The sequence below is a fragment of the Rhinolophus sinicus genome, linkage group LG10, assembly GCF_036562045.2.
Source record: "Rhinolophus sinicus isolate RSC01 linkage group LG10, ASM3656204v1, whole genome shotgun sequence".
Taxonomy (NCBI): Eukaryota; Metazoa; Chordata; class Mammalia; order Chiroptera; family Rhinolophidae; genus Rhinolophus; species Rhinolophus sinicus.
Window position 1 is genome coordinate 73,462,416 of NC_133759.1, and position 17,342 is coordinate 73,479,757.

The 17,342-nt window shown below is 38.2% G+C and overlaps 1 protein-coding gene across 1 annotated transcript in view; it reads left to right on the forward strand.

The window, feature by feature from the left end:
• ADAMTS19 (ADAM metallopeptidase with thrombospondin type 1 motif 19) overlaps positions 1–17,342 on the forward strand; it is a 232,146-nt gene that overhangs the window by 35,038 nt on the left and 179,766 nt on the right. Inside the window, exon 3 of the mRNA XM_019756011.2 lies at positions 14,049–14,214. Within this exon, the coding sequence (XP_019611570.1) occupies positions 14,049–14,214 (166 nt within the window). The remainder of the gene's footprint in view (positions 1–14,048; positions 14,215–17,342) is intronic.

Here is a 17,342-nt window from a genome sequence, read left to right on the forward strand (position 1 = left end):
GAAGTGATCCCCATAAGTCCAGCAACCATCTGACACGTACCACACTATCACAATATTATTGACTATATTCCCTGTGCTGTACATTACATCCCATGACTTATTTGTTTTATACCTGGAAATTTGGGCCTCTTATTTCCCTTTACCTTCTCCCTGCCCACACACTTTTTATTTTTTCAGTTACAGTTGACATTCAATATTGTTTTTTTTTAAAGATTTTATTGGGGAAGGGGAACAGGACTTTATTGGGGAACAGTGTGTACTTCCAGGCCTTTTTTTTTCCCAAGTCAAGTTGTTGTCCTTTCAGTCTTAGTTGTGGAGGGCGCAGCTCAGCTCCAGGTCCAGTTGCCGTTGCTAGTTGCAGGGGGCACAGCTCACCATCCCTTGCGGGAGTTGAACCGGCAACCTTGTGGTTGAAAGGATGCGCTCCAACCAACTGAGCCACCTGGGAACTCAGCGGTAGCTCAGCTCAAGGTGCCGTGTTCGATTTTAGTTGCAGGGGGCGGCTGCCCACCATTCTTTGTGGGAGTCAAGGAATTGAACTGGCAACCTTGTGGTTGAGAGCCCGCGCTCCAACCAACTGAGCCATCCAGGAGGCAGCTCAACTCAAGGTGCCGTGTTCAACCTTAGTTGTAGGGGGCAGAGCCCACCATCCCTTGCGGGACTCGAGGAGTTGAACTGGGAACCTTGTGGTTGAGGAGTTGAACTGGCAACCTTGTGGTTGAGAGCCCACTGGCCCATGTGGGAATCGAACCGGCAGCCTTTGGAGTTAGGAGCATGGAGCTCTAACCGCCTGAGCCACCGGGCCGGTCCCTCAATATTGTTTTATATTTCTGGTGTACAGCATAGTGATTAGACATTTATATAATTTAAGAAGTGATCCCTCTGACTAGGCTAGTACCTAACCATACATGGTTATTATCATATTATTAATTATATTCCCTATGTTTTACTTTACATCCCAATGACTATTTTATAACTACCAATTTGTATTTCTTAATTGCTTCACCTTTTTCACCTTGCCCCCACCCACTCCTATTTATTACCCCAATGAATCTAGTACCAATATGACACCATACATAGTTATTACAATGTTACTGACTATATTCCTTATGCTGTACCCTACATCCCCATAATAACTGTGTAACAACCAATTTGTATTTCTTAATCCCACACCCTTTTACACCCACTCCCAACCCCCTTCCATCTGGCAACCATCGACATGTTCTCTGTATCTATGACTTTGTTTCTGTTTTGTTTGTTTATTTCGTTCTTTAGATTCCACTTATAAGTGAAATCGTATGATATTTATCTTTCTTTGTCTGACTTACAATACTCAATATAATACCCTCTAGGTCCATCCATGTTGTTGCAGATGGCAAGATTTCATTCATTTCTATGGCCGAGTAATATTCCATTTGCAGTATATATGTACCACCTCTTCTTTATCCATTCATCCACTCAGGCACAGCAAGATTGCCCTCAGATCTTGGCTATTATAAATAATGCTGCAATGAACATATGGATGCATTTGTACCCTCAAACTAGCATTTTGAGTTTCTTTGGAAAATTCCCAGAAGTGGGATTACTAGGTCCTTCTTTAGCTCTTATTGTAGCCTTTGTTTTAAAGTCTATTCTATCTGGTATAAATATTGCTACCCAGCTTTTTTGTTTGTTTCCATTTTCATGCAATATCTTTTTCCATCCCTTTACTTTCAGTCTGTGTGTGTCTTTCAATCTGAATTGAGTCTCTTGTAGGCAGCATATGTAATGGTCTTGTTTTCTTACTATTCAGCCATCCTATCTTTTGATAAGAGCATTCAATCCACTTATATTTAAAGTAATTGTTGATGGATATATAGCTATTTCCATTATTCATATTTTTGGTCTTTTTTTTTTTTTTAATCTTAAAGAAATCTCTCTAAGATTTCTTGTAATACTGGTTTGGTGGTGATGAATTCCTTTAACTTTTTCTCATCTTGGAAGCTCTTTATCTGCCCTTCGATTCTAAACGATAGCTTTGCTGGGTAGAGTAATCTTGGTTGTATATTGCTGCTTTTCATCATTTGGAATATTTCCTGCTACTCCCTTCTTGCCTGCAAAGTTTCTGTTGAGAAATCAGCTGATGGTCTTATGGGAGCTCCCTTGTAGGTAAGTAACGTCTTTTCTCTTGCTGCTTTTAAGATTCTTTCTTTGTCTTTATCTTTGTCTTTGTTTCCTATCTCATTTTTATTATGATGTGTCTTCGGGTGGGCCTCTTTGGGTTCATCTTAGTTGGGACTGTCTGCACTTCCTGGGCTTGTATACCTGTTTTCTTCACCAGGTTAGAGAAATTTTCCATCATTATTCCTTCAAATAAGTTTTCAATTCCTTGCTCTCTCTCTCTTCTCCTTCTGGTATTCCTATAATGTGAATGTTGGTATGCTTGATGTCCCAAAAGCCCATTAAACTATCCTCATTTTTGGGGGGATTTTTTTTCTTTTGGCTGTTCTGATTGGGTGTTTTCTGTTACCTTATCTTCTAAATTGCTGATTCGATCCTCTGCTTCATCTAATCTACTATTGATTTCCTCTAATGTAGTCTTCATTTCAGTTATTGTAGTCTTTATTATTATTATTTTTATGTTTTCTATCTCCATTTTTATGTTTCCTATCTCATTGTTAAAGTTCCTCCTGAGATCATTGAGCATCATTATAACCAGTGTTTTGAACTCTGCATCTGGTGGATTACTTATCTTTATGTGTTTAGTTATTTTTCTGGAGCTTTGTTCTGTTCTTTTATTTGGGACATGTTTCTTTGTCTCCCCATCATGGCTGCCTCTCTGTGTTTGTTTCTATGTATTAGGTATGGCTGCCATGTCTCCCAGAGGCAGGTGCTCCAAGCGTGTCCCTTGTTTGGGTTGTATGTGCCTCTTATTGTAGTTGAACTTTGGTTGCTGTTTGCACATCAATGGGAGGGACTGACCCTCAGGCTGATTGATTATGAGGACTGGCCCTGACTGCCATAGAGGAGTTTTGGTGCAGGGGTGACCGTACAGAACAGGATTCTCTATAGCAGGGTCTTGTGCCTGCATAGTGTGTCCTTTGTGTGTGTCATTCTTAGCGGCAGCTGGGTGATGCTGTGGCTCGTTTTGAAGTTGGCCACTGAGTGTGCCAGCCCTGGGGCCTCCTGGGAGGGGACCCACCACAGGCCAAGTTTAGCTGCAGCCTTTGCCCTGTCTGGGGCCACCTGGCATGAGCTACAAAGTAATCCACAGATGGCTGCTGTTCATGCTGTGCTTGGAGGTGCCTTGAGAGGCCATGTCATGAACCAAGGCCACCTGTTGCTAATGCCAGGCTTAGGGTTGCTCAGCCAGAGGTATGGGACACAGTGACGCTAGATGCTGCTTGTTTGGATTTTGTGAACCTTTGAGAGCCTTAAGGAAAATCTGCAGCATTTGGTAAGGCAGGCAAAAGCTACTGGAAGCAGGTTGGTTTTGCCTGAAAGTTGTGTGGGGTGCTGTCTCAGGGAATCACCAGGGTGGGGCGGATGGTGTTAGTCAGGTTGATGGAGACTTAGATATGGTGGCTGCACACCAGAAGGTTGGAGGACTCAACAAAAAACAATGGCTTCTGCCAGCTTCTCTGTCAGAGAGAAAGCTGCCTCTCTAGCCCTCGCCCTGAAGCCAGACAACTCAGTTCCTCCCTGTATATCCCTGTCACTTTTCCAGCTGCTGCCCTAGCCCTGGAGCTCAGAGTAATTGAAGCTGCCAGTGAGTAAGTCCATGCATGGGCCCTTTAAGAGGGTTGCCTAGGATTGCAGCTGTCCTAGTCTCACTCAGCCACAACCTCTGCTGGTTTTCACAGCCAAAAGTTATGGGGACTTCTCTCATTGGTACTGGAACCCAGGGCTGGGACAGCTTGCTCCTCCATAGGGGTCCTCCACAGCTGAGATATCCCAATTTTTAATGGTCACATGTGGGTGTGAGACCAGCTTGGTTCCACTTCTCTGCCCCTCCTACCATTCTCCAGGTAGTTTCTCTGTATGTCGTTAGTTGTATGGCTTTGGTTCAGCTCGACTTCAGGCAATTCTCAATGATGGTTGTTCTGTAGTTTAGTTGTAATTTTGATGTGGTCATGAGAGGAGGTAAGCATAGCATTTCCCTACTCCGCCATCTTGACCAGAAATCTCACAATTGCATTTCTTTTAGTACTTGTCTGGCTTCTACATTGCTAAGTAACATATTATTTATTCTTTATTTTTCATTTAAAAAATATATTTAACTGTGACATAAACATACAGAACACAAACCTATGCTGTTATAAATAATAACTAAAAAGTGTATGCTTGTACAAACACAAAGTTGATATATTGAGTTTCTCCTATATATCTTCCAGGGTCATAGCCTTGGTTTATATCATCATCTGCCTAATGCAACAGTCTTCCCTCACTTATATTCTTTTTCATATGACTGGCTTCTTTTTTAGGTCTTTTCTTAAATGCTATCTCCTTAGGTGTTATTGGGCCAGACTCTCTAGTATCTCAACTTCTGTTCTATTTCTCTCAGATCCTTATTTCTTTAATGATTCTTTCCACAATTTATAATTTCTTAAGGATATTTGTCTGAATACCTGATTTTCCCTGTTTTCCCCCTAATGTATAAGGTTTATAAAGACAGATTAAATCTGTTTTCATCGTTGAATCCTTAGTACCTTGCGTATTGCCATATAATAGGTATTCAGTGGGTACATTTATAATGAACATTAAACAATCATCAAGAAGATGCAATGGGACATAATAGTTTTTGGGTAGATTGGTTGATGAACTTAGAAGTAGATTTAAAACTGACTATGCTGTCTATTTCTCAACTAGCTTTTTGCATATTTAAAGAATCTATAGACATCCCAAGGGATTAATTAAAAAGTCATTGTAAGCAACAAGAGATTACAGTAAAGTGAATGGATACAAGAAAATATATATGAAAGTCATAGCTTTTCTTGATATGAGCTAAAATTAATTAGACTGTAAAATGAGAAATGAGGTAACCATCATGATAACAAAGTCAATCATTTTGGATAACTAAATGTTTGGATGGGACATTTGTTTTCTGTTTTATCAGTTTTTATCACTTCCATTTCACTTCTTCAACATAGAGCACTTTCTGTTTATTACCATACTTGTGGTGTTATCTGTAATTCAGCTTAAAGGAAACATTTAGAAATTGTTTTTAAATCTGTATCTCTGTCACAGGTTGGAGAAAAGTTAGAAGAGGGCAGTGGTTTTCAAGAAAATGGGAAAGAAAGCATATTTTTTTTCATTTGTAGGAGTGAAATCTATTCCTGTGTAATTATTATGTAGGTAAAATAAGACTGTGTTACAAGAACATAAACTCAGAAGGCCATCATGAAGCATCCCCTGGTAAAATCTGTAACAGTGTCCAAGAAATGTTAGATGGTCTAAAAACCAAAGGAGGACTTCATCAGGGTTTATTTTGAATATAAATCAAATAAGTGACACTGCTATGGAATGCTCCTGTGTTCCTTTCTAATAATCATTTCCCGGGTATCACTGTACTAGCCTTGCTTTTCCTTAAACATGCTAAACTTATTCTCATCTCAGGGTCATTGTTTCTTCCGCTGCCTAGAATGTTCTTCCCCTTTCCTTGGCCTGGCCATCTCTAATAACCTAGGCTTCTGCTCAGATATCACCTCACCCAAAAGGCCATCTATATATCACTCTCTAGCCCCTTCATAGTACTTGGCACCTGAATACATATTATGCATAAATAACTTTTCATTGAGTCAACAGGACTCTAGGGATGTTATAACAAAACAGGTGGTTTTTTTTGGGGGAAGGGGGTGTTCATTTTTCTGGTATTGTTTACTCTTAGGTTGTGAGCAATCCCCTGGTAAATTTAGTCACAGAAAGTCTCTGTTTGCTAATTAAAATATTTATTATATAATCATCCGACAATCCAAATTCACATAAAGTTAAAATTTCTCTGGCACACTCCCTCCACATCCAGGCTTACTTAGAGCTAATCACACGCAGTGAGGAAGGGGTGATGAGGCCAGAGTCCTCCTTATTTCCCCACCTAGAGCTTTCATTCCTTCTGCTCCACACACAGGGCTTCCTCTGGCTCCTCTAGGACGCTGTGGGGGAGGCGAGAGGAGGAGCTTAGGTGACTGGAGGTGATGTGGATGGTGTTACTGAGGGCTGTGTTTGATAGCTGCTTAAAATGAGCACTCTCCACCTCCCATGGGGCACATTTGTGTGTTCCTGGGAGGCTCTCCTCTTCAGAGGCGCCCCTCAGTCCCTGGGACCTCATACTTGTGCTTGGAAGAGAGTTAACTCGTCTTCTCCGGATGGTCACTTTCAGCTCCTGCTTTGGCCCCTAGGTGTCGGGTGAATGCTTCCAGGCTACGTTTTAACTTTGCTTTTTCTCATGAAGTAGGACACGGGCAAAAGTAAGTGTATAAACCATCAATGTAAAGCTTAGTAACCAACAATCATGGAGCAATTATGTGTAACTGTGACCCAGTTGTATAGGTAACACATTCTCTCTGCTCCGAAAGTGTAAGTTGGTGATGGGTCTTGCCAGCGTTATTAGCTGCTGCCTCCTGAGCTCTGGCTGTACAGAGTTGTGCTCATAAACATCTTGTTGTCTAGAGAGTTGAGTGAATGCATAGCTAGTAAAATTGTGATACATTTAGAAGCTAAACTATTCAAGAATTAAAAAATTAGAAAGATTATTTAATGCTATTAAGAAACAAAATAGCTATGAGGCTATTTCTAAATGGGAACATAAAGTAGAATATAAGACGTTACCATATTATGCATGTGTACAGGCAGCACACATGCACATGCACTGATACACGCATATGTACTTACAGGAGAAAGAAATATACATTCTATTTATTCCATATGATGGGATTTGGGCTGATTATTTTCTTTATGTATTGTAAAGATTTTGCTATTTAAAAGTTCATGTTTTATGATCACATTTTAAGAAAGAAAATAAAGAGAAAGGAAAGGACGAAGGAAAGAAACACGAAAATCTGGAAATATCCTCCCAGATCTGCCATGGGGGAGCTCTGGGGTCTGCGCCATTGGAGGAAGCCTGGAGATGAAACCCTCAGCCCACTCAGAAAGCCAGTGTGCTTTTGGCAGCTTATAAGTCTGGTCACATAAAACAGTCAGCTTCAGATAAAGTTCAGAGTCTAATGCAGTATTTTAGTCTTCTGCTGTGTGAGGGATGGGGCCTGGCCTTGCTCTTGATATCAGATTTTGGACATCTGCCATCTGTGAGGTGTTGTGCTTGACGTCAAATCCTTAGTGCAAAATTTTTTAAAGATGAGAATTCTTTGGAATAACAGTCCGACGGCAGGCCCAGCCTTTTCCAGATAGCCTCACAAAGCAGTATGTGCCCGAAGCCAGGCAGTCTTTGGTTTGAATCCTGTTTCGCCACTTACTGATTTGTGACCTTTTTGAAACTCAGTTTTGTTTTCCAACTCTAAAACTGGTGAAATGAGCTTACGTGTCCTTGCTGTTTGATAAAATGTAATAACTGATGAAATTCATTTACAGTGTCTGGCACACAGGCATATCAATTTCTTATATTATTCTTTTCATATAGTAAATATTTTTGCATAAGTTTGAAAAGGGAAACGTAAAGGACTATGTATTTTTCTTCTGGGAAACTAGAAAAAAGAGTCATGAACAGGGGTCTGAACTTAGAGCAGAGGTGCTAGTTTGGGGAGAGTGATGGTACAACAGCAGTGAGATGAGAAGTGACAGACATGGAGAGTGGTTCTCGATTGGAAGCAGTGGGCTGCGAGGCGGCATTTGGGAAATCATCTCTGTAGAGGGGGTTATAAAACTGTTGGGGGTGATAAATGCAGAGAACAATTGCTAACCAAAGACCTGCCTCCGAGTGAGGAACACAACCTGTTTAAGGAAACAGAAACAGTTGCTAGAAAAGAAGAAAACTAGAGCAACATAATATTTGTGGAAGGGAAAAGTGGTCCAGGGTCAAATGCCTTAGGAGAATAAAGGAAAGGACACTGTGGGTGGCCCAGGACAATTTCTGGAGATCAGTGGGGGAAACTAGAATGCAGGCGAAAATGTAAGTAGAATGTAGGTAGCAAGCAAATGTAGAGTGATGGATTAAAACCCAAAACCACTTTGGAAATTGGGAGGCTTAGGTTGTAGCCCTGACTTTCACATGAACTCTGTGATTTCAGGCAAGACTGCAATATTTCAAAGCCTTGGTTTTCTTGATTTTTTTAAAAATTAAAAGTTATTGGGGTGACAATGGTTAATAAAGTTACATAGGTTTCCAGAGTACAATTCTGTAATTCATCATCTATATATCACAGTGTGTGTTCACCATCCTGAGTCAGTTCTCCTTCCATCATCGAATATTTAACCCCGTTTACCCTCATCTACCACCCCTCTCCCCCCTCCCCTTGTGGTAACCACTAAGCTATTGTCTGTGTTTATGAGTTTTTGTTTATTTATTTGTTTGTCTTGTTCCTGTGTTGTTTTCAGTTTTATATCCCACATATCAGTGAAATCATATGGTTCTCGCCTTTTTCTGTCTGACTTATTTCGCTTAGGTTTTCTTGATTTTTAAAACTCCAGCGATGGCCGGATGATTTCTAAGTTTCCTTCTTCCATTGTAGTTTCATGATTCTTTTCAAAGCCCTTTGTCAGGGAAAGAAAACAGAACGATGTTCATGAGGTGGTCACCCGCTGCTTTTCCTAAAGATAGACCTTGGGCACACAAGGAAAGCAACACTGGAAATGCCAGAAGGAAGAATACATTGAGTTCAAAGTGACATTCCTTGAGCAACTGCTACGTAGCAAATCTTGCATTTGGAAGACACGGAGAGAAGCCCTGTAGCCAGAGCCTTTCCTTAAGTAGCTCGTGGTCTAATCAGGGAGACACAAAAACAACTACCTCGGTGGATTTTAGTGCAATAAGGAAAGGTCCTTATTAGTGTAGACGTGGATGGGGGAGGCAGTAGTTCCTTTGGGGAGAGGTCAGGGTTGGCTTGATTTTGAAGAAATAACTCTCCACAGTGACTTTCTGGACAGAGAGAACAGCATGTGCAGTGAACCAAGATGTGACCATCCAACTAACAGTTATTCTGAAACATGTTAAAATAGAAAGTTTGTTCTCACAATTAAAATTTGTTTGTTATGGTTGCATATGACGTGTAAGTAGTAAAAATAAAGCTGGAGTGGGAGGCAAGAGTTTGTCATGACCTTAAACCTTATCTATCTTCATTAAGGATTTGGAGTTTATCCCTGTCGGCATAAAGGGAAAACGTTGAAAGGATCCAGTCGGGAAGAGTATTTTAGTGTGATAAGACAGTGGGACAGATGTGGTGTCCGAGTGTATTTTCCTACAGGTTTGTGTGTATGTATGGAATACACAAATGCATGAAAAATCACTTGCAATAATATTGAAAAGGACATTTTTTGAATAAAGCATAAAACAAACAGTGTAATTTATGTCAAGCCTATATTGTGCTTACATTTTAAACTATATAATGCTTTATTTACTGAATGAGATATACATTCTCACATTACCATACATAGAGATACTTAGGAAAATAAAGCCAAACTTATATAGAAGTTCAGATCATGAAGAGCATCAGACATTTGTCTAAGATGTTTTTACAAGCATACACCGATGCCAGATATTTTCAGCAACTTCTATGACTGTTGTTTAGAAATAAAACACTTGTGCTACTTCCAGTATGTCACTAATTCTCTAATATATCTTATAGTCAGGCAATAGCCTCGTTATCCTCAAACCTTCAGGATGTTGACTTTCCTTTTCCTATCAAGAACTTTGTCATTCGATGTTTTCAATTATATGCGTCCCTTTTGTAGTTTTGGGCTACATTTCCGCAATTCTCTACTCAAGCCAGGCATCTTCCAGAACTGTTTCCCAGACCCAACGTCCTCTTTTCCCTCGCTTCCCATTGCCTCCTCTCACAGGGAGTGTCCTCACCCCAGTCTAGTCCAAATCCTGCTATCCCTCAAGATGCTTCTCTATCCTGAGATTAGAATGATGTAAGGCCTTGCTCACGTCCTTTAGCACTTAGATATTTAGTTCTTGATAATGCCATATCTTTTAAAAAATAAGGTATTATCAAAGACTCTCAGAATACGTAGTCTGAACCTCAGATAAATACCTGCAGCCAGTCCAGTGAAAGGTTAGCTAGAAAACCAAGGTTCTGGAAAATAAAGAAAATTTCCAGAAAGGAACATGGAAGAATGAAGAGCACGCTTGAGGTAACCAGAGCAGAGCTTTAGTTCTGGGAGTGAATTGGAAGTGAGGCAGTGAAAGGGATGGGCTTAACCAAGCAGGAGTGGGAACTAGAGTGGAGAATGCCATGTTGCTTTCTAAGTTTTTAGTTACTTTTCAGTGATGCTTACGTTAGAGCTTTAGAATTTGTTCGACCATAATTAATTTAAATTTGAACAAATGAAACATTGAGATTTGGTGAATTTAAGCAACAATGTATTAAAATTTGTGCATTGTCCAAATCAAATTTCATGTTGTGATTAGAAGTTGGTGGCATGTCAGTATACCTGCATGAAGATCAGTGTTAATAGTTGTTTTAAAAAGCACAGAGGCATCTAAATAGAGAAGAAAATATATCAGAACCAGTAAGAAAAGAAATGGCAGGAAACTTACTTTCACGTAAGTGATGGTCAATTTGCAAAATACTGAAATTCTTGCTAACTTGTCAAATCAAAGAATAACATTCCTGAGGAAAAAAAAACACAGATGCCACCATATGAGGAAATGTATATGATGGCAGAAATAAGGTAGGGAACAACTGTGAAAATTTCATTTCCAAATATTTGCATGAAATGTCTCCAAATAGTTAAAATCATTTTGAAAAACCCAAGAAGGGCAATCTGGGAGAAAAACCTTATGTAGTTTGCATTTACTTTAGGTAGTGAATTGTGTCATATTAATTCACATAATCTTTTCTTTCGTTTTAAAATTGAAAGGACAATATTTGCAATAAGTGAATGCTGCCTGGTTGTGGACTGTTGAACACAGGGGCCGTTGTGCAGAGGAGTTCGTACAGATTTGTGTTCTTGCGTGGCCTGTAAAATCACAGTGCAGGGAAAACAATTTATTTGGTTACTGGAAAAAGCAAGTCCTTTGTGGAGACATGGAAAACCTCAAGATTTTCTGCATTTCTGCTTTATTTTGTTTTATTTTTTTAGGATGCATATTTCCCTTCCTTTTTTTGATTTGAAAGACATGTATATAACTTACAAAGTGATCCCCCCATAAGTCTAGTACCCCCCTGGCACCACACATAGTTATTACAATATTATTGACGGTATTCCTTATGCTGTACTTTACATCCCTATGACTATTTTGTTACTACCCATTGTGCTTCTTAATCCTTTCAGGTTTTTCAGTTCTGCTATAATACAAGTCATTATCTTGAAATATAGCGACCTCAGCTAGAGCACTTCCTGTGCTGCAGGATAGTATTCTGGTCTCAGACAGAAAACCTTTCCCTGGAGAGAGAACACTGAACACTGGGGGCTGAGTGTGCCCCGAGTGAACTGAGTCTGGCACACTGTGGCCAGACAGTAAATATACATTAAATGAATGAGTCACCATTTATAATTATTCCAAGATTTTTTTCCTTTTTAAAAAACATCTGTCGATAACATCCTAACACAACAGATAATTCTATGTTTTGAAGAGGTTTCCAATTCTAACTAAAAGAACCCCATTTATTTCAAACAATATTTAATATGCTAATAAGTGGATACAAAGAGGAATAAACTTTGCTTGTTTGAACTCTCTGAGCTCTTACTCCATACTCAGATTTTTGGGTCTTTATAGTTATTGTGGGAATTCTTATTAATAAAATACAAATTATGGTGAATATTTATGGAGTGGTTACCCAATATCAAATTCTGGGATAAGAAAAGTACATGTGCTTTTAAAAAAATGAATCTTACAGATAATGGTGCTGTAACTTTCTCATAGTTGCATGGCTAGTAGTAGGTTATGAACTCAAATAATCTTAAATCCAGAATCTGTTCTTGTAATCATTAAATTTTATATGATCGTATGCAATTACATTGCATAGGGTTTATTGTTATAAATCTAACCACGCTTATATCCTGTTGAAAGAATGTGTTATGATTTTGAGAAACTAAGCATGTTTATCTGAGATGCTCTAACTATGTATGATAATAATTATTATTTTAATCATCAGCCACACTGTCAGTTTCATTAGTGCTCTTGAATACTGACAGAACCTCAGAATCACACTAACATACTATAAGAGTAACATTTCTGTATTTTCACAATCTGGACCCTCAATCCATGCGTAGACATATTACATTTTAAATGATTATTTCCATTTATAAATCGATGTTATTCTCTTTTTCCCCCCATCAAGTTAGTCTCTAGGGACAATTTTTTCGGTTTCATAGAATTACTTTAAAATGCAAGCTAGTTTCATATTCGAGAGAATGAAAAACATGTATGAAAAATGAAAGAACTTATTGGAAGTCGTATTAAAATTACACAAAGATGGCCCCAAAATATACTTATTTTGAAAGAATCATTAGAATAAATCTTTTTTGCATTATCTCCACCCCCAAATAATGTGTGCATGTACATATGTGTGTGTGTGTGTGTGTGTGTGTGTGTGTGTGTGTGAAAGAGAGGGAGAGGGGGAGACTAGGAAAGAGAGAAGGGGACAGACGGAGGTGGAGGAACTGTTATTCTAGTACTAGAGAATTTTGTTGGTTATACAAAAAATTTAATAAAATGAAATTGATGAGGATTTTTAGATTTATTCTTAATGTCAATTCTTACAGAATAAAATGAGGTGGCATGTTGGTAATCACCTGGTCTTTCTGTATAGAAGAAGCAACGCACTTTAATAGTTAAAACAAAAGAATAAGCCCTCTTGTACACTTCTAAAGAAAACGTACCTTTTTTTTTTAGTGTAGATTTACTTTTTCTAATATTCAGTTTGGAAGCATTACTGTACCTGAAGAAGTAATTATGTTATTACTATGCTAGGTTTAGGTAGATAAAATTAAAATGAGCTATACATTTCATATAATTAAGGCAAAACAGAATTAAGAACTTTGATATTAGCAGATTGGATATGAATCATGCAGGTTCTCAGGGATTATTTCTTCAACAGTATTTACTAAAGAGTTAACGGAATAGTCAAATATATATTTATATATATTACAGTTGAGTAAAATAATAAAAATTGAAAAGATTAAGTCATATGTTCTTCCATGTGAAATATTTTCCTAGTTATAATGCACATTGATATTCTAAAAAAGGAAGGAAAGAAATGACTAGGCTTAGCTTCAATATAATAAAAGGATACCTACTTGTTATAAGTTCTTTTTATTGATCACAACCATATTTTACAGTTTTTAGCCCTCTGTCTTCAATTGGCAAACGTTAAAAACATGTCACTGTATGAAATGAAACTTGTTTATGTAAGTGATGCTTTATTTTTTCTGTAATTTATTATTCAAAGGTTTTCCAAATGTTTAGTAGAAGGCTTTAAGAATATTTTTATAATAACTTCAATGCTATGTCTCCTACGTTTGCTTTGATATGTTACATGACTTATTTTATTAAATAACGATTGTCAAAAAGTTGGATTGTGTATTGTATGCAATTAAAAACTGTATTGCTCTTCTGTACACGGTGTACATGTAAGTGACCCCATGGGTCTCCCAAAGTGAGCCTTTAACATTCCAGAATTTTTACTGTGCATCTGTTGCTGGCATCTAGCCTCCCACCCACACAGGCTAAGACTAACTAAATGAAGTTTATGCTAGTGCAATAAAGTACATAAAGATGAAGTAATAAAATGGGAAGACAGTTACTTTATTATGCAGTTGCTAAAATAGCTTCACTAGAAGAATGTGTGCACATATGTGAACGAAAACAGAGTGTGTGTGAATAGGAGAACCTAGAAAGTAGTTTATTCAAATGGTATTTCTTATATATCTTTTTGTGTTATATATTCCAGATGGGATTTATACAGCTCAATGAGGACTTCATATTTATTGAACCACTCAATGATACAATGGCCATAACGGGTCACCCACACCGTGTATATAGGCAGAAAAGGTCCATGGAGGAGAAAGTCACAGAGAAGTCACCTCCTCACGGCCATTTCTGTGGTGTCATTTCAGGTAATGCTTTCTCCTGAGAGATTTAAGTAAATATGCACTGTAAGATGAATCCTTCAATTTTTTTTCTCTCTTCGTCTCTCCCTCCCTTCCTTCCTCCTTCCCTTCCACTCTCCCACCTTCCCTCCCGCCCTCCCTTTTTATCATCTACCTGGCCATCCATCCACTAGCTTTATCAATTTTTGTTAGTATGCAATCTCTTTTTGTTAATGGCATTTAAATATATTTATTTTAGACTTGTCTTTTGAGTTTCTGTGAAGTGCTACATTTTAATATAAAAAAATAGAAACTCAAAAGGACTTCAGAGATTAATATATACCATGCCCTATATCTTTCCTGAATTGTTCCTCATGGGATATGGGTCACCTCACTGGAATAGAAATGACACTGACAGAATTCCAGCTCTCCTGAAACTGATACTGTGAGCTCATGGCCTTATTTTAGTCCTGCTCTGTGAGAACATCACAGCTACCTCCTTCCTTTGACCAGAAGATTCTTCTACTCTTTCTTTTTTTCTCTTTTTATTTGACCCAAGTAAAAGTCGTCTTCGAGGTTAAAATTATCAGAGGACTAGGAAGGAGAGTAAAAATTTATTTCTTTGAATTACATTCTCAGTATCAGACTCCCTTCATTTCAATCTGGCAGTTTTCAGAAGCACATAAACATTTCCAACCACCAAATCCTCTCCTCTGTTTGTCTGCCAGTTCTTCACAGAAATAAAATTGTGACTATTTTGTACACTTCCTTACTTCATTTGGCAGAGATCTGTGGCATTAGCAAGAATGGTAAGGAAAATGAACGATTTCTCTTACTTAAGTAGAACCTGAAGGTAATAGCAATCATTCAGAAAGTAACTAGGAAACATTTTTAGACATATAAACCAGACATCTCAGTGACGATCCACTGATATGAGAACTATTTCTAGTTAGAATCTAAGGAAATAGGAATTTATTGAAGAATTTTTGGTGTAAAGACTTTAAAATTTGACTTGCAGATTTAAAAATTAGGTGTGAATGTAATTAGTGCCAGGATATTAATTCTAAAGTTGGTTACGGTGTTTGAGGCTGGTTTAGATGTAGGAATTGTGATGATGGTAACATTTACAGAGACCATAGGTGGTTCATATCATCAGTTGTCTAGGGTGTTTGGATTCAGAAAGAATTACTGTATGTTTCTGTTTAGATATATTCACCTCAAATTAACGTGTGATTTCTATTTTCTTTCATGAAAGCTCATGAGATCAGTCTGTGTGGGGATCATTTTCAAAAGTGGTTAAGTGGGTTTGTCTCTGTGTCACACAGTTCAAGGCACATGATCAAGTCAATCTAAATAAGACACACCCCCTTCTTTATTTTTAGAGCTATAAACACAAAAGATATAGCGGCTGAACAAAAGTCATAGCATGATGAACAAGCAACAGAAAGGCTTTTGCATCCAGAAATGATAAGAGCAACAACTTGGATTTAGTTCATTTAAGTAGATAGCCTTGTATGAGTTATACTGGAAATTGACACTGCAACTTTTGAATCATCGTAAGTTCCAGCTGTTCTAATTACTCATGTACACGGATGACACAAAGCAGGCTTTGTGTGCTGTTGTGCCTGGGGGAAAGGTTTCTAGAAAATTCTTAATTTTAATAGGTTTATAAAGCATAAATACATGGTTTCATATTTGGCAAGCATTTCTCATAAAGTTTTAATTGTTTTTTTGTTAGGCATACCTGTTACATAATAATTGACCCATTTGGATCAAGCACTTGTGTGCCAGAAGTGCCAAGCTGTCATTAGTTGGATGATTTACTGAGCTTACCTATTTTCAGTTGCTTTTTAAGAGGCTAGAATTTAAAAATTTATTTTAAAATTCACAATCCGTGAAAGAAAATATTAATTTATGATATGTCTAATTGTAGCTCTTTCCTTCTTACTTCAGGCTGATGTATTAACATATTAGATGTATGATTCAAATTTGAATAACATGGAAGCATTTGCCTTTGTACAATGGAATTGTCAAGTTTACTTGTATTCAACTTGGTCTTCGCACTATGTCCCTTCATCATTGTAATGCCTTAGGTATATTAGTTTATATGTATTTATTACATGATATTTTTTTGAAACAGGGACCTTCATACTTTCGGATGATTTTGTCCTATTTTTTTATTAGAAGACAACATAAAGGTGTGGAGGGCACATGAGGTTGAGGGTCAGCAACCCCGGGTTCAAGGCATACATTAGTCTCACTCCAGCAAGGTACTCTTACTCAGTTCCCTCAAACTTTTGACCTTTAGCTTCATTATTTGCAACATAAACATGACCAGTCACCTGACAAGGATGTAGAGCTAAATGACACAACTCTTTTCTCAAGAGGCGACCAATGTATTATTTTAGGCAAACTGTAAATGAATAACTATACTGTAATGTGATAAGAAGTGTGAGAGACTCAGTACACAAGATCCCAAGCTTCTACTACTGGGGGGATGAGCCTCAAAGATAAAGTAAAACTCATCCATAGCACAGACAGAAAAGCGGACAGCACATGCAGTTCCAGATAACTGACTTTGGGGCCAGATGCCTGTGTTCACATTATTGTGCTACCACTTACTAGCTGTGTGACTTTGGAGAACTTGCTTTCTTTCTCAAAAGCTCCATTTACACTACACCAAAGGGGGATAGTGATACCCGAAGCTCAGAGCTGTTGTCAGAATTAAGTGAGATTATGTGTGCAAATGAAAAACGTATGTGAAATTTTTAGTACATGTTGTTAGGAAAGAGCATTTCAGGCAGAAGGAACCATGCATGTAGAAGTATAAAGGCAGGAGAAAGCATCGACCAGGGGAGCAGAAGCCAAATGTCTGCAATATGGTCATGAGCTAACCCTGGGGAGGTAGTCATCGACTAGATAATGAAGGGACTTGTGTGCCCTGGGAAGTGCTTTATCTGGAAGGCAAAATGTGGTCTTTGAAGATTTTAAGCAGGCAAGTGACATTATTGATATATATTCCTTAGCAGTTTGGTATAAACTTATGTGTATGTGTAGGACTCAGAACACTACTGAAATCATTTCCATACGCCGTCCGTGACGGTTGTGGAGATTATTGTCGTTATGTGGAGGATATGACGGACATCATACACTGA